Here is an 18,601-nt window from a genome sequence, read left to right on the forward strand (position 1 = left end):
GGGGAAGGGGGTGGGATGAGAGAGAGACTGCATTGTTCTGATTTATGGCTGGGCTTAAACCATGAACTAACTTTACAATGTCTTGTGACTTCTATGTGTTAGTGTTAAAAGGATGTGCTTTCATAACTGCTGATTGCACAGACTAAATTTTAGCAATTGGATTATCCTACTAACCCTTCTCTGTGTCTTCTCTTGAATTGTAATTCATTGAATTTGCAATGTAAGCTTTCGAGAGAGGAAGTAGAAGAATATTTCAATATACTTCAGCTGTTGTTAATGTAATCTCATTTTTCTTTCAACTGTCAGAGAACTAATACATCATGAGTCAAATTGTGTGATGAAGATGCATGTTTCTTTCCATTAAGCATGGTCAAATTAAGTCTGTTCTTTTGAGGATTCAAAGATAGCTAGTGGTTTGATTTTACTCTTCCCAGAGTTCTGTTTGCAGCATAATAGGTCATTGAAAACTGTGGGAACTTAGTTTTTAGAAAATTAGAGCACAGTGTCTCATTATTCTGTATTTTCAACACAGAGCTACTTCTTTAGCCCAGATGCATTTCTGCGCTGTTAGCAGCAGTGCTCTTACTGTGGCAGACTTGCAAGGAACTGAGTGGGACAGAGGAGGAGATGAATACTAATGAAATTGCATTGAGTTCATGGCAGGTTTAGTGATGTGTTCAGGTGTCATTGGCTTGCACTGCTACCCAGGACATAGAAATTTATAATTCTGGCACTGCTGGAGCTCAGTTGGGTTCCACACTAAGTAACTGCAACTTACAGCAGGTTTCCTTATTCCTATTTGGTCTTGGGGGTAGATCCAGCAAATATTTTAAATACAGGAATACTTGGCTTTCAAGCACTCTGTGGTCTTTTGCCTGGGTTAAGCTCCCAGATTATGGAGTTGTCATGGTTTAAGCTAAGTTCAGGACATGGAGAGACTCCGGAGCAACATGGAACTGAGCAGACCCAGCATGACACTCAATTGAATATGCTTTGCAGAACAACTCTCCCCACCCTTGCTCTTTCACTAACTCTCCAAATCCCTAACATCAGGCTGAAAGCAGGCACATGATTCTGCTTGGAGCTCTCAGCTACAAGCTTCTTCTGTGTCTCCAAGCAAGATTAATGTTTGTCCCTCACCTAACAAAAACAGTATTTCTGCCAAATTTCAAAGGAGGTTTTGTACCAGAGTATCAAAACACCTTTGCATGCACAGTACTTAGATCTAAAGAAGCAGTAGATACATCTGCCACTTGCAGAGAAAAGAAACTGATCTACATTTGACATTCAAACTTTGTGTGATTAGAAAAATATGGATGGATGCAAGCACTGCTATGGCTACTGTGTGGAGTTTTGCCAGCTGTATAGTACCTGCAAGGTTAGGGCTTAAGTCAGCTAAGCAGGAAAAAGTCTCAGTGGAAAAACTTGAGCTGAAACATGAAAAGAGGCATTATGGTTGTGTTGGAATTGGGGCATATATATTCTCCTACCTGGGGCTGTTTTGCTGCTGCTGACTGTTAGATTTGTTAGGGGAAGACATGCTTGCATGGTTAAACTGGGCATCTCAAGAATATCCAAAAGCTGTAATCTGCCATTTGAGGCGATTGGTCCTTGGGTGTCTAATGTCCTTTGGGATCTTCTCAGAAGTCTTATCAACTCAATCTTTTAAACTCCATATCCTTTAAATCTGCTTCTAGACTGTACAAAATATAGGACTGCACCAAGGCCACAATCACCTTAAAGGCTCCTTTCTTTAACCTTGTTCCCAATTAACTGCCATGACACTTGAAATGAGGAAATTTGATGACCCTGCTCTGCTCAAGGTTTGGCAGTAGCAGGTTTTCCAACAAACATGCCTCTATTATTTGGACACCAGACATCACTGAGCAGAACAGATTTAGTAACCTTTTCTAAAATTATTCTGCTAATAAATAGGTCTCTCAGCAGAGTTGTACCAGAGCTATGTACTATCAAATGTTGTGTTGTCTTCTGTTTCAGGTAAATTCAGGGAATGAGCTTTGGACTTAGATATCTCCTATTTGTGATTTTTGAGAGATGGTGGGAAAAACTACCTGGAAGAGCTCACAGGAGGGAACAATAGTACCTTATTCAGAAAATAAATTTTAATAAAAAAACTAGGTACCTCAGTCCCACTTATGAACCAGTGCCATAAATTTACTTCTTTGCCAACTCCTTCAGTCAGGCACCACATCTTGAAAGTAACAGTGCTGTGCCAACACATAGTGTGCTTAGTAGCACTGTGTAAGGGTGCAGGTACACAAAAAACCTGTCTTTCTACCCAGTTTTGGGTGTTTAAATGAAGTGCATCTGCGTAAGGCAGGGAGGTAGCATAAGGCAGTAGAGTTTTTTTCAGTGGTGTATTCATACTTACATTATTTGCAAGATCTCAAAAGATTTTTTAAAAGTTTTTTAAGCCATAATAATTTTCGTTTTTTTTACCTCAATCATAATTTTGGTATCAGTCTATTATGAAGGGATTATGGAAATTGAAGAAACTGCATCAAAGTGTGGTGGAAATAGCTATTATGGAGATTGGTTTCATTCAAAGTAAAGCTTAAAGTAGCTTTAAACAGTCTATTTTAAAATGAAGCCTGTATTTAGAATGTGAGTAGTAAGATTTTTTTACATGAAGGGAACAGAACACTAACTACGTCATGTAAAAGAGACAGTATAAAGCTTGTGTATGGCTTTAGACTGCTGCATTGCTCATAACTGGAAGCACCTGTGGATTTTGCTTTGCTGTTGGGGTGCAAAATATACATGTTTGTTTTCTAGTGCTTAGCTGCTTAACAAAACTCTGATGTGGGGAGCAGCACACAGTGTAATGCGACATGGTCAAAACTGCAGGGCTACAGCCCTGAAGTTCTCAGGCTGTTTCACTATGTCCTTCCCCTTCTGCCCAATAGGTTACTCCTTCTTTCCATACCTTCTGATACACAAAAGGTGAACAAAAGTGACAACCAAACTCCAGAAATCGGAAAAGAAAAAATTTAATTTTTTTTTGGTGAAATACAGTATTAAGAGTTGTAGCTATTCCCAGGAGCAATGTTTCTAGAGTTCATCTTTCACTTGATTACAGAAGCAAGCGAGTAAACATAGCCAGTAAATATAAATAAAATGAGACAGCTGGTACAAATATGGTACAAAAATGGTACAAATACTTTACATTTATTGGAAGAGTACAGTAAAAAGCAGGCTGCAGACTCATTAGTGGTAACTGGTCCATAGGAGAAGACACAGGACTATTCAAAAAACGTCTGCAGTTTACAAGAACACTGAAATTTTGTTTTAACAGCCCAGGAAAATAAAAGTTTGCTTGAGTTCAAAAATGTAACTTTAAAGTATATAAAAACTGGCAAATAAATAAAGCTAAAATGCAGATCTATTTAAAATTATAAAGGACAGACAACTGGCAACTGTATTACATAGTTATTATTTCAGATTTGCTTAAAAGCCAGATAAACTCACAACAGTTGTTTCCCTTTTTTTTACAGGTGTACTTTTGGGAAGAAGCACCCATTTCCAGTGTTATGTTTTATCAATCTGTTTCACAAATATATTATTTTTAAACAACAAAGAGTATAAAAGGTGCTTTACCTGACAAACTTGCTGGTGCATACTTTGGCACAAAATCAAATAGAAATCTAAACACATTTGCAAATGGCATCTGTGCTCTACTCAAGGTTACTGGTGTCAAAAGTCTTGTGTGTGCTAGGAGGTCAGCAACCAACGTTCCTTCCACTCCCAACACCTCTTCTCTGTCTCCAGCTGCCTATGATTATACCAAAGAAAAGTAATAGATGCAACTGAAACAAGCAGCAGTCCCACCAATCTTAGTCCAAGTTTCATCTCTGGAAACCATGTGAACATGTGAAACCATGTGAACTACACACTCCTTTCACAGAAGGGGCAAGGCAGGTGTTTATTGTTGGCTTTCAGTCTTGAAGATTCTCTTTACTGCCTGCCTTTTGTGTCCTGTGTGATGAACCTGTATTGTGAGCTTTTTCCTATTTCATGTTTTCAGCAAAAATTAGGGGGGAAGTTCGGGGGGGGGGGGGAAAGGCCAACTTGTCAGTTACAGGTAATGACACAACTAACAGCAGAAACTGGTATGTTTCTTCTAGTTATTCTGTCTATGACTGAGCAGGAGGCAGAAGGAAAATAATCCAGCAGCTTCCCACTGTATATTGCATTTCATGACACAGAAAAAAAAGTCACAATTTCTGCTTAAAGCACTACAACTACAGGTGATTTAAGGAATTAGCTGCACTTAAGAGATACAGCAGAATTCCAGTCTCTAGTGAATTTATTAGTGACTCATCATAGATATATTATAAAGAGAGGCCATGCAAAGCTTCTCTATGGCATCCTGGCTGCATCCACACTAGCTATCAGCCGCCTGACCTGGCTACCTCAACACAGCAGTTCTCTGACAAACTAGAGAGGAAGGAATGTACCTTCCTGTTTGAGTTCAAGTCAAATAGAAAAATTGCCATTGCAGAGATACCTTGAGCAAGGAATACTGCTGTTCAAACTGTGTAACAGGTTTTAATTGTGCCCATTACTTCAGTTACATTTAGAATGCATTAAGCCGTATCAACTCAGACACCCAGTGAAAGATCAGTAGTTCCCTGTAGACTTTTACTGACTTAGCAATGCTTATTTTCTGAAGTTGCACTTCATGGTGGTGGTGGGGGTATAATTACCAGTATGAGTAAATATTCTATGGTAGACAGAAGACAGATTTCTAAAAGCAAAACTGATGAAAATAATGAAAATTAACACTATTTGGAAAGTTCTGTTACGAAGAAGGAAGTTTAGAAAAGGCTTAGTTGGAATTAAGTCACTTCTGTTAATTTTGAAGATGGTGTTTGGAACTGTTTGGACAACAAAATAATTCTTTTTCCAAGGAGCATATTTAGGGTTATATTTATTCCCTAGTAGTAGCAGGATGCTCTGTATTGTAAACCAGGCAGTTGGGAATTTTGTTTTTCTGATGTCTTTTGCAGTGTGGACAATTCACAATAGAGTTTGTAACATGATCAAAAACATGATTTGAACAATATGCATCACCTTGATTCACAGTTACTTCTGTTTTCTTACAAATACACTGCCACAGGTATCAGAGTCTGACATCACTGCAATATTCTTGAGTCAAAAAAAAAAAGCAGGGATATATTTGAACTTTTCTGTCACAAGAGTAACTTTTTTGAAGTAAGTGGAAGGGCATCATCTGTGGTACACGAACACATCAGAATGAGGAAATGTCTGGGAGATGCAACAAGGAGATCACTGCAGGAGAGCTCAGCTAAACCTATAAGCTTTCTGCAGCCCTTTTTGAAGAGCAGAAATATTCTGTAAGAACTGAAGCAAAGGATCAGATTAAAGTAGCTTACATATCATTCATCAAAGGATCTTGATTACTACTGCATTTAACTATTATGGAATTCTTTATATGCTGAGAAAGACTGAACTGGCTATAAAGACAGTAGTGTGAATCTTTCTTTAGTGGTAGAAACCTCTGGTGTCTAGTTTCAATAGGTAATCTAGAAGGAATCATTGATCTATCCAATTTTTCTTTTAAAAAAGCATAACTGCCTTAAATTGAGCTTTAATGGAGAAGCATGCACTGTCTCTCTTACCATACTCACAAAACTTAAATTATGTACTTATCTATAGACATTTGTAGTTCTAAAACTAGGTGACAGTTCCAAATAGTAGCAAGTTAGGAGCACTCTTTTGCAAACCTTCTTTGCCTGTAGCAATGTGAGTCCTATGTTATCTTACTGCTTCACAGACTGTATTTATCTATAAACACAAAGCCAGTTACTGCTAGTTTTATTTACAAAGCATTCAATTCTGGGAGGATAGAGGAAGAAAATGTAGCTCATGACTCCTCCAAGTTTTCACTTTATGACCTCTGTCAATTACATTTGAGGGGTTTATATATTCATTTTTTTGTAAGTATGGCTAACAGGTTTGGATTTAGAGAAGGCACACATAACCAAAGATTTATAAATTAACTACTCTCTCACAGATATAATCTGAAACAGTTGCAAAATAACAATGCATGTAGCTGGCAATATAATTAGTCCTTTATCACACAAGAAAAAAACCCCAAACCAAATCATCTGAAAATTCTTATTTAAGTCCTACCTTGATGATATCTGATAAAATGGTGTTCTAAAGCAGCTAATAATGTACAACTTCCTGAAAATCAGAGTTAACACCCAAGTTCTACACCTGGACATACACTCCAGTTAGAATGTTAAAGAGAGACACAACAGGAACATAAGGGTAACTTGCAGTTACTGGTGGAGGTAGCATTACCTTGAAGCAAAAAGTAAATATATCTCTGAACCTTCCTGTTTCATTGGTAAGGCTGAAATACAGAACTTTCTTTTGCTTATTTGACAGAGAACAAAGTCCAAGTTGGCTTCTAGGTGTCAAATCTGCGAAATTCTGGGGACTACCTGCTGATTTAAACACAATGTCTAGCTTCCAGCTCCTGTTCTGTGTGGTGCTTATTATAATGAACACAATGACTCTGATAGCTGGATGTGGAAATTAAGGAAAATGTAAGAGCTGCCAGGCAGATCTTGCTGTAGTTTTCAATGACCAAATCTTCCCTTCTGTGGTCTAAAAGTAAAGTTGGGTGTTTATAACACACTAATATGCAAGGCTGAAAATTATGTTAGAGCGGAAATTACAGGTACATTAAGAGTTTCAGGAAAGAAGATGTGGCAATACTTGAAAGACTTCAGAATGTGACAAGTGAAAGTACTCTTCTGTTTCAATTTGGGGCTTTCGGCTTTTTAAGTGCTTGTTTTTTGTCTTGTGTTTTGTTGCGATTTTTTTTTTTTCAGAAAAGCTATCCTGTGGGGATTCTAGTACAAGATTACAAAAAATATTTCTTAAGTTACTCTTAAAGAACCTTAATAGGTTTCTGAGGCAATGCAATTTTCTTGTTATTGATGATTGTTTAAGGACTGCTTCTTTTACAGTAAATCTGCAGAAGGAAACTAGAAGAAAGCATTTTTGATAGAGCTGATGTTCCAAACTTACCAGATCATTCTTAAAAACTCATGGTTGTTTGGAACTTCTGGAATACTGTACCTGTCCTGTACTTTCTAATTAGTAACTAAAGTCCTGTATTCCTGAAAATGAAGGATTAAATGAATGATTCTAAGAAGGAAAAAGATATACCTTGTTTGGTAGTAAGGATGACCTTCCCTCTGTATTCTTCCCTCCACATACCCTGACTTGCCTAGCAAGAATGCTTCCAAAATACCAAAAGTCCTCTTGTGCTTTAGGAAAAAAAATTAATCAGTGAACTCTTCTTTTAATATCAAACTCATGCTCAGTCACAGAACTGTTGCAAATCCAAGTGCACTCAGGAAAGTGGTTTTTTTTTAATATATTTGCAATGGATACAAAAAAGGTAACATAATAGTTATAAGAGAAAGCAAATAGCTTTATAGTTTTACCGTTGTGAAGTAGATTTCAGTGATGTGCTTGTAGGATTTGAGTAAGAACAACTGATGGTCGAAGAAATTGATGAAAAAGTACTTAAGTCTGAAAAACCTACTATTTCCTTAAATAGTGTTCTGTTTCTCATCAGTAAGATCAGGCTTACTTTACAAACTGCAGTTCTTACTGACAGCCTGCTGGTGATGCATGTTCCAATAAACTTCCAATGAAAACATCAGGAAACTCTGCAGAAAGGCAGATTTTTGTTAAAAAGAAATGCAATATAACTGTAGCTGCTAAAAGAAAAGTAGTTCATTGGTTTCCTTAAAAACTAATGAAAATGTACGTTTCAAAGAGAGTGTGTTGCTGGGATGCTTACTCTAAAAGATCACACTTTGCTGAAGCAAGGTTTGTTTTCAGACAAGGCACTTTTTGCTATCTTTCCATAAAATTAAAATGCTTAGGAATCCTCACGATTTCATTAATGACTGAACTCTAATGCTAAATTTCTATTGAAAACAAACAAAGAATACATTTTTTTTGCTCTCAAAGCAATCTTTCTTAAGATAAGAAATGCAATTCCTTGGAAAAAGAAGGAAATAACAGATAACTTGTTGAATTCCATGTTACTTAATAGGCTGAGGCATTTCTACTTGACTGTAAACAGTATTCAGTTTCTCCCATTTAACAGCCTAATAAAGTCAGGATTCCATTAGGGTCACCCTAGCTGGGACAGCGCTGGTGTAAAGAACCTACCTGAAACACTATACTTGCAACAGAGAGAGTCTTAACTTTTTAGTAAATTCTCTAGGATAAACACAGTACATGAGACAAATAGCCAGTATCTGGCTAACCTATGAATAACGCAAGACTAAGTCATCAAATGTCCACAGAAAACAGATATGGCAGTGTTGGTTATTGATTACCACTTTTTCTTTCTAAATTTGATTGTATGACAGATTTGTTTATGAACTCCTCTGTGAGAAGTTTACAAAAGCTTAAACCCACTATCTATAGGTATGGATTCCACCTCCTAAATTATGTAATTGCAGTAACTGCAAGTGAGACATGATGAACAAGTTCTGCCACAAACCTCCAAATTAATGGTAAGAAAAGGTTTAAACAACTGAAGAGACATGTACCTGTGTTTAGATTTATTCTATAACCATAAACTGATTCCAGTATTCTCCCAAAGAGTTATTATTTTTGAACTGAACTGATGTCTACTTCAAAACCAATAATAAATTTTCTTGCTGCTGTAGAAATCCCATGTTTTAAAAAGCCTTTAAATTTAAACACAAATGTGATATGAAATATAAAGGTTAACTATCTCTGAATAAAATATGAGCACAATTTTTATCTTTATGTGACAGTCAGGATGGTGACCGATTAATTTAAGACAAATAAAATGGTATATTACTTTATAAAAATAAACCAGTGTTTCTTTGCTGTCAAGAGGCCATATAGCAAAGAATCAGCTTATCTCTTTCATAGAAGAATATTAACTCTCTAGAGAAGCTGTGAATGCTAACAGAGGAGACGCTAATTCTTCCATTAGTGATGTATACATAAGGACCTGCAGTTGGTTAATCTTGGATTTTTCCAAATGATTGTGGAACATTCCTTAAATTTTAGTACACTTGCATTTGCATTAGCATACTAGCAAATTAAGGCACAAACTGTGTACTACTTAAAAGCATATAAACTAAGAAGAATGTTTCCCATTGCTCTTGAAAATTATCTTTGGGCTACTTGGAAGAACAGAACTAAGTAAATATATCCAGTATGCTTATAAGGAAGATTAAATTTATGCCACCAAGTTTTGCAAGCATTATACCTTTATGAGTATGTATATGCTTCCTTAGCTCCAAGAAAAAAAAACAAACACACTTAAGAAATGAAAGAAGCACTCAGCATTGTTTATATTTAGATGCTGAGACTTCTACCTCACTGCAGGTGACATGCTCCAGCATGACCGTTCATTGTTTTATTTGGACACTAACCCCAATATAACAAACAAACTCTTCTATACTACACATACTTTGGTCACACATAGCCCTTAAACATTACCACTCAGTACTACTATAAATACATTTTAGAGAGCAAAAATATTGTGAACAATAGAAAACTCACCTTAACAGAAATAAAAATGTAATGTAGCTACTGAATTCACTACATCTCAATCCCCATGTAACAATAATATATACGGCTAATTAACATTCCAGATGCTGTGTTACTTACATTCCCTGTTTCTTACTTGCATTAGCAGCAACTGGCATTCCTTGATCTAAACAAAAAATTTACTTAATTCTCACAAAAAATTTTAAGCACCTTAACTCTGGAACTTAGACCAGGATACTGCAACTTGATCCTCTTCCTATTTGGGCCCTAGAAAAGAATTACAGCCCCAAAGAGGATGCAGAGCAATAAGCTGTGCCTTTCCTCTTTCTCCTATCTAGTAAGATTTTATTCCTTCTGGCAGGGTTGGTTTTTTTTTTTTTACTGTTGTTTTTTTGTTTTGTTTATACACACACACACAAGGTTTTTATTCCTGGAGGAATTTGAAACTTGTCTATCCCCAATTTTTTGAAATCCACTGCAATGATTTAAAGATATTAGAAGGTTAGCATTTCTACTGTGCCTTGCTAAACCTGCCAGAGGCATACTTCTTTATTTGGTTTGCTTAAACAATTTCCTTATGTCATACAGAAGTAGCATTTTCCTTTGGACATTATGCATGGAATGAACTTTTGCTTAGCATAAAGTTTTGTAGGCTTCAGCTGCATTCTGAGAATTATTACAAATTACAGGAAAAAAATCAGTATGATACACAAATCTAGCAATTCATATTCTTTAACTACTCTAAGATCAATATTTATTATTTGCTGCTACCATTAGTAAACCTCTTTCTGCTGGCCTACTGCTTTTACATATTCTTTGACTTGATAATGGCTTTTTTGCTTCCTAAACAAATGTAAGTCATTGTAAAGGATATATTACCGAATTTTGATGTCTTTGATCAAACAGAAGGCATGGCCTAAGTAAGCCACATCAAAAGTCAGAAGCAGTTACTACAGTAGGGTAAGAAATGCACAAGTAACTCAATTTTCTACAAAAGAAATGTCTGGATTTCACTGTTCAGTAAGCACATTTGCATCCACAATCTAACTGACCTTCACCCTTAGAACAAAGTATCACTTTGAGATTTTGGAATATCTTTCTGAAACTGATATTTTAAAGTTTGTAACTGAAATACCTGTCAAAACTGTCTTCAGTTTTAAAGCCAACATGTATGACAGTCACCACATTAGAGTGCTGCTGGTATTGACATATAGGACAGTGATAGCAGAGTGAGCACACGGCTTAGAGTAGAAAACCTCTGAAAAATGTCACTAACAGTTACTTGCTGTAAAACAGATAGAAGTCACAGTCCCTGAAATCTATACTATGTGCTTTTCTATTTATGTGTATCCTCAATGACATAATTACTGTGACTGGATATATAACATTTTGCAGTATATGTCTTTAATGCAGGTGTAGACATCATTCAAGATGGTATTCATATATATAGAAAATCAGTTAATTTCAAAGTAATCATAAAAAATATTGCAAATAATGTTGTATAAATGCATAATGTTTGAGGGGAAAAAAATTACTTCACTGGACAAATAAAAGTCCCACACATTGAGTTTGGCACTTGCTCATTACTATGTCACTTTCTTTTTGATTGAAGACAGCTCTTTCTGAATCTCACTGAATTTTGGACGATTTTCTGGCTTGTAGTCCCAGCACCTCTGCATTATTTTATGTATTTCTTCTGGACATTTTTGTGGTGCTGACATTCGGTAACCTGGTACATAAAAAACGAGAGTAAAATGTTTAGCATTGAGAACTGATGCATATTGACAAATATAAAGAGAAAAAAGTAAAGTTCAAGATCATTGCATTAAGAAAGATCTTCAGGGTAACATGAGGAAAGCCTTAGAGTAAGTAATAAACTCATCAAGGCTCAGTACCAATGACTTTTAGTTTGGGCATGGCAGATTGTCAGTATGCTTCTCATCCTTAAGGCAGCAACCTGCATAGATTTGTTTCCTGTATTTTAGGAAGTACCTACCCTCTAGGTTTTCTTTGCGTTCCTCACTGAGGAAATCAATAATAAACATTAAGATGGGAGTAAATTTCTGAGGTACTGAATGTTGCCTTTGCCTTAGTCTTTCCTAGCAAGACTGTCCTTCAGGAATCTCAGGCTCCAGAGACCAGGGAGAAAGTAGGTAACTTGTTCAATGGCAAGTCCCAATGGGAGGTGATCAGTGGCACAAAATCTAGCTGGAGGTCAGTAACTAGCAGTGTATCCCAAGGTTCACTGGTACTGTGTCCAGTCCTGTTGAACATCTTCATTAATGATCTAGATGTTGGGCAGAGGACAAGAAAATGGGAGGAAGGGCTGATACATCAGAGTGTTATGTTGCCATCTAGAGGTACCTGGACAGGCTGGAGAAGAAAGTGGCCCACAGGAACCTCATGCAGTTCAGTAAGGAGAAGAGTAAAGTCCTGCAGCTCAGAGGGAGGAACAGTCCCAGGCACCAGGACATGCTGGGGGTCCTGGCGGACACCAAGGATTGAACATGCACCAGCAACGTGTCTTTGTGGGAAAGAAGGTGAATGTTGTAGGTGTTATGAGCTGCATTAAGAGAAGTGTTGCCATGAGGTCGAGGGAGATTATCCTTCCCCTCAGCTTGACAGTGGTGAGGTCACATCTGGAGTACTGGATCCAGTGTTGAGTACCAGAGAGATATGGACATACCAGAGAGAGTCCCACAAAGTGCTACCAAGATGATGAAGGGACTGGAGCAGCTCTCACATGAGGTAAGGCTGAGAGAGCTGGGATTGCTCAGCCTGGAGAAGTGTCAGGGGGAACTCAATGTATATAAATACCTGCAGGGAAGGTGCAGAAAGGACAGAGCCAGGCTCTTAATAATGTTGCCCAGTTACAGGAAGAAATTCACTGGGCACAAAATGAAAGATCAGAAGTTCCTCCTGAACATCATGAAACACTTCTTTGTGATGGTGACTCTCAGGTTGCACAGAGAGGTTACAGCATCTCCATCCATGGAGATATACCCAAAAGCCATCTGGGAAACTGGCTTTACGTGGCCCTGATTGAGCAGACAGCTGGACCAGATGACAACCAAAGGTCCCTGCAGACCTCAGCCATTCTGTTAATCTGTCATTCTATGAACTGTTTACCACATGGAGCTCTCTGAGCAAATGACAGGCAGTGGACAGTAAAGTGAGCTGGCACACAGGACTCTAAAACTAAACGCAGACCCATGACTCTCTTCATCTCCCTTTCTAATGCAGAGTATAAATGATTATTAGCCTCATGCAACAGATAAATCAAAATATTCTTTCTTTATTATGTGGCATGCATATGCTATATGTCTGAATTAACTCATCTAACTTCAAAGGAGAATGGCTGGGCTGTTGACACAGCCAATATTATATGAAACTACTTAAAAATCTTTTCCTTCACCAAAAGTTTCCCCTACAAACTATTTCTTCGAAACAGTGACAGCAGCAACCATTTTTTTTTTGTCCTTAACGTAAAGTGATTCTATATAGTTATTTAGAACTGAAATTATCCTGGTTTAAATCAAGCATTCAAGTGACTAAATTCATTTAAGGCTCTTACTGATTGAGTAATTGCGATAGATAAGACCAGAAAGAGAATCTGGAGTGTCTTAGCTGACAGTCCTAAAAGAAGAGCTATTATATACTGAAAACCAAGACAACAGGATGACAGGAGAAATGAAAATTGCATTAAAAAACAAAAAAAGAGGTAAAAAGAATTGCTGATAAGCCAACAGGACTATTTCCCCCACAGTATAAATAGCTGGAAAAGCATAAGCGTACTTCCAAATCTCCATGAATTTTATCAGTTATGCTCAGTGGATTAAAACAGAATCTCAGTACTTAGGTAGTAAGGCTTGTTTTTGCAAACATTACACTCCTCTGGCAAATACTAGATTTTTGATTTGGTCTTTGAAGGAGAAACCTTGATGGTCATCTACAGTGTCTATAACAATCAGGGTTAATCTGTATAAATCAGCAATCTAGATGCTTGGGGTTTTATTTTTAATCATTTAACATTTTTCTTAGCTTAGAACCTATTTATGAACTACTGTGTACTTCATAAAGTTCAAAAGCTCTGAAAAGCCAATAAAGATGATAAAAATAAATCCAAGCCTGGAAATTCTCAAAATTATTTGCTATTTTAAATAAAAGCCTTTTGATTATTTTGTATAAAGGAAATGTGGCTTTCAATGCTCAACTAACTTACCATTTTCTACCATGATTGCTAAATCTTTGTCTGAAACGCTTTAATAGAGAAGATGGAATGACACAGATTTTTTCTTCTGGCTGTTTAGAATATTTATACCTTCATTAGCATAATCTTAAATAATACATTCTGGTCAAGCCTCTCCTTTGCACAGCAGTAAAACCTTCCTCTCTGTCTCACTTTCTAGTTCTGCCACAATGAAAGTCAACATGTTGTAAGTCTTCTGTCCTTTAAGTCACTGGTCAGTATATTCCTTTTTTTCAAGAAGCCTATGTATCACACTAATCCTCCCAGAAAGCAATTAAAAATATCATATTTTTGCCCAATTCACTGGATAACTCATATGTTACTTCTTTGCTCTTTTATACTGTATGTACTACATCCTTATGGATCAATGGAGCATTCTTTCACTTGCTACAAATAACTACCTTTCTCAACTTGTTCTCGTGCTTGCTGGTTGGTCATTCCAGGGTACGGACACACTCCTAAACTGAAGGTCTCCCACAAAAGGATTCCAAAGCTCCATACGTCACTTTCAGACGTGTATCTCCCTAAGAAAATGAGAGAAAACCCTCAGCTTAGTGTACAGAGGCATATATGTTTCAGATAATTATGGCTCCAAATTTTCTGTAAAGGTGAAGTTACAGGTTACATTGGCAAGCTTTAAGCAGAACAAAGCTGAAGCTACTAGTAATACATTCTGCAGATACCAGTATCCTGTATTTCAGATTAGAAACAGATTACCTTAAGGTCAATACCTACACATAATATAAGCTAATTTAAAGTTCTATTTGACGGACCTAAATCACTTATTTTTCAAGAAAGTTAAGAATTTCTTTCCTTTTTTGTGTACAAAAATATTATTTTCCTTTTGAAAAATGTCAGTTCCTCCTCTCTCCCTTTCAATTCAAAAGATACTTTTCAAAAAATTACCTTTCCCAGTTCCCTAATAATGCATTGAAATGAGTATTCTGAAAGGAGCTACAATCAACAGTTTGTAAGTGCAAAGAGGGCCTGGTTTTCACGCTCTGAGATGCTGTTCTCTGAAAATTACAGTTGCCTCAACTTGTTTAATTTTTACCCTGAAGAACTGATGTACCCAATCAGTTAGAGAGAAAAAAAAAATCTGGCCTGCTGGTTCCATTATGTTCAACTATGCTTCACATACAGCAAATTAGGTAATTGACAGATAACTGAATTCCAAACCTCTCTGTGGAATGAAAGCTTTACCTTATGGAGGAAAAGAGATCTTGGAGGAGATATTTCTATTGTTGCTGATGAAGTCATATTAAGAAGAATGGATTCACATCAGAAAGCTAAGGCTTCTAGCCCTTTGTGGCAGGATATGTGAAACTGTTATCTTAAAAATCCATATCCAACAATATTTTCAATGTTTTTCCTGACTGTTTTCCTTTGTTCCGTACTATTACTTTGTATATATGTGTCTTTATTCTTTAAATGTTTATGAATGTGAACATATTGTTTCTTCATCTCTTACCATTAAATAAACCAAACTAAGCCCCTTCCAACATGAAGAAAGGAAAACACATGTAAATTACAGTGAAAGTTGGTGATAAAACAACTGTTCTGACATCAGAAAGATCAGTTTACTGGTAAACTAAATACCACTTCCAGCTGCACTACATTAGCTTGTGTGCCTTCTAGGTGGTAATTATAGACATTCACTATGCTCTTTGTAGTAAGATTAGTTTTTTTTGTCTATGTATGAACTCGTTTCAGAGTTTGGCATCCAGTAATCTAATACTTTTTATTTAAATAATTTAGTAGATAAAAGATAGGTGATCAGGGTACTTTTAAAGAGAGTGCAAGTTCTGTAGAGTTAATTATCTCTTTCAGTACGACATTATCTGGCAGAAAAAACAGGCCTGTTCATTCACAGTAAAAGAAAAAACAAACAAAAACCAACAAGCAAACCCTTCCACACAATAATTTATTAACATGGCAAACAACTCAAAATGTTGGACTGGAAAAACATACATATTAAATGTGTGTCTTATTTCTAAGAGAATAGAAAGCAAAAATACATGACCTAAATACGTAATTTTATTAGGAGCTTTTCAAGCAATTTTTCACTTTCTGGAAGTGATGGAAATCGTATAGCTCCAAGCAAAAATAACATCATGGAACAGTACTTACTGAACCAAAGGTTCAATCCCACAGAAGCTCTAGTAACATCAGAATTTTGATTATGACTTCAGACACAACTCTGTAACTACTTCTTTTGCCCTAATTTGGCAATTCTAGATGCCACAGCCGGTAGGGTTGTTTTGTTGTTTTTTTTTTTATTTTATTTAAAATCTTTCTGTGACTGCTATTAACTTTCTGTGACATTTGAAAGTTGAGTATTAGACTGCTGAACACACTATCAAATGTTTGACAGAGCTTACTTTCCAAATACCATGGAAAATCACTTACAGGTACTTGAGTATTTATGCATTTTAGGAAACACAAAATAAATTGATGTTAATCAACTAGCCTCTCCTTTCCTGTACTATGAAAAGACTCAAAATTACAAAGTGAAGGTATTGTCACAAAAGCCTGTTTCCTGTTTAATGTAGTACACTGGACTGCATATGGCTAGGAAAGACGGATTTCCATTATGTATCAAATGAACTGTATGCATTTCTGAAATAACAAAAGTAAAGTTCAAAACACTTTTTGCATTGGAACAAACATCCAGAATAGAAAAAGTGTGTGAATGTTAGCAACACTGATATCTCTAAGAATAGTTGATAAGACATGATCATTACCTCTATACTCTGATCATGATCTACAATCAGTAGTCCATCTACTCTGCTCTCGTGAGACCTCACTTGGAGCACTGTGTATAGTTCTGGTGTCCTCAACATAAAAAGGACATGGAACTGTTGGAACAAGTCCAGAGGAGGGCCACAAGGATGATCAGGTGACTGGAGCACCTCCCATATGAAGACAAGCTGAGAAGGTTGGGGCTGTTCAGCCTGGAGAAGAGAAGGCTGCATGGAGACCTCATAGCAGCCTTCCAGTATCTGAAGGGGGCCTATAGGGATGCTGGGGAGGGACTCCTCATTAGGGACTGTAGTGATAGGACAAGGGGTAATGGGTTAAAACTTAAACAGGGCAAGTTCAGGTTAGCTATAAGGAAGAAATTATTCACTGTTAGGGTAGTGAGGCACTGGAACAGGTTGCCCAAGGAAGTGGTAATTGCTCCATCCCTGTGAGTGCTCAAGGCCAGGTTGGACAGAGCTTTGGGTGACATGGCTTAGTGTGAGGTGTTGGGGCCATAGCAGGGAGGTTGGAACTTGATGATCTTAAGGTCCTTCCCAACCTTAACAATTCTACGATTCTATGATTACTGTTATTAATTTTTTATTAGGCTTCCAAAGGAAGATCTGCTTTATTGTGCTGTGACATTAACTCCTGAAAAAGCACTAAGGAAAGAAGCATTTTGTTTTCAATTGTAAGTCACAACTTGCAATTTCCAATGCAAAATTTTTTAGAATAAAAGCTTTGAGATAGGAGAAATATTTATGTATACTTCAAATGAAGAATTTGAAACACTTTTTTTTCTAAGTACTTAATTGAAAAACTGGTTGAGAAAACTACATAGAAAACATGGCATTGTTCATTTAATACTCTGCTTCTTTAGAGCCTACTTGACTTAGAACTTAATTTTCTAGTTTCATATAAGCTAAAAAGCAGAATATAGCATCTTCAGTTAAAAAAGCTGCAGTTAAAAAAAAAAAGTGTAAGTCAGTGATTGTACTTTTCTCTAATGCAATGTTTTATCCAACAAGTGTTCTAGTATGTTAAAACTTCCTACCATTTTCAAAGAGGTGATGGAACAATCACTGCCATAAATAAACAGAACTTGCCATAGATTTTGGTAACAATCATGATTTAGATGACTAACTAGGTAGTCTACTAGAATGAGTCAATAACATAACCTAAAGTATTATTTTATTGCTGCATAATAGCAATTCTGATCTTGGTGTCTTATTCTTTAACTTAAACAAGAGTGAAATATTAAAATAATTGTAAAAATTATTAATTTGATCTGGGCACTAGGAATATATATGTATTTAACATACATAATATATATTATTAGGAATATATATATATCTAAATATATATATATACATACACACACTCAAATATTGCCCATGGGTAGTCCTGGTGCTTCTTATACTGCTTTTGGTTGGGTTTTTTGTTTTTTTTTGCAAGAAAACACAGGTCTGTTCTTACCATAGTTGAGAGCTTCTGGAGCAGTCCACTTGATAGGAATCTGCTTTAGGCCTGACGATGAGTACACACCATCATCCTCTTGCCGGGACATTCCAAAATCACTTATTTTCAAAATGTTGCTTTCACCTACCAAGCAGTTCCTTGCAGCCAGGTCTCTAAATCAGAACAAAAAATAAACACCCATATATTTACACATTTGAAACTATTTGAAGACATTTTAAATGGCTGACCACCTCAGCCAAGATGGTGGTGCCTCTCACAAAACATTTCAGAAAGGATAAGAAGCCCTACACGGCAGCTGTGGAAAAGAGGACGGAGGGGAAAAAAGTGTGAGAAATAATGTCATGAACATCAAAGTTGGTGAGAACTGGGGGGATCCACGAGCTATTTTGTCTTGACTTTGTCCCCTGTCCTGTTAAGGAGTGGGACTCAAGAGAGTGTCTGGGTGGGTCTGTGGCAACCAGCCAAGGTCAACTCACCACAAGTGCCCTCCAAGGTCACAAAAATAAACCTGCAGATTAA

The 18,601-nt window shown here is 36.7% G+C and overlaps 1 protein-coding gene across 1 annotated transcript in view; it reads right to left on the reverse strand.

Moving 5' to 3' along the window:
* Positions 1-2,995: 2,995 nt before the first annotated feature.
* Positions 2,996-18,601, reverse strand: part of FER (FER tyrosine kinase) — a 153,454-nt gene continuing 137,848 nt past the window's right edge. The window contains 3 exon segments of the mRNA XM_034072609.1: positions 2,996-11,341; positions 14,263-14,385; positions 18,080-18,234. Coding sequence (XP_033928500.1) covers positions 11,199-11,341; positions 14,263-14,385; positions 18,080-18,234 — 421 coding nt within the window. The 3' untranslated portion in view covers positions 2,996-11,198.

Source organism: Melopsittacus undulatus, chromosome Z (genome assembly GCF_012275295.1).
Source record: "Melopsittacus undulatus isolate bMelUnd1 chromosome Z, bMelUnd1.mat.Z, whole genome shotgun sequence".
Classification (NCBI taxonomy): domain Eukaryota; kingdom Metazoa; phylum Chordata; class Aves; order Psittaciformes; family Psittaculidae; genus Melopsittacus; species Melopsittacus undulatus.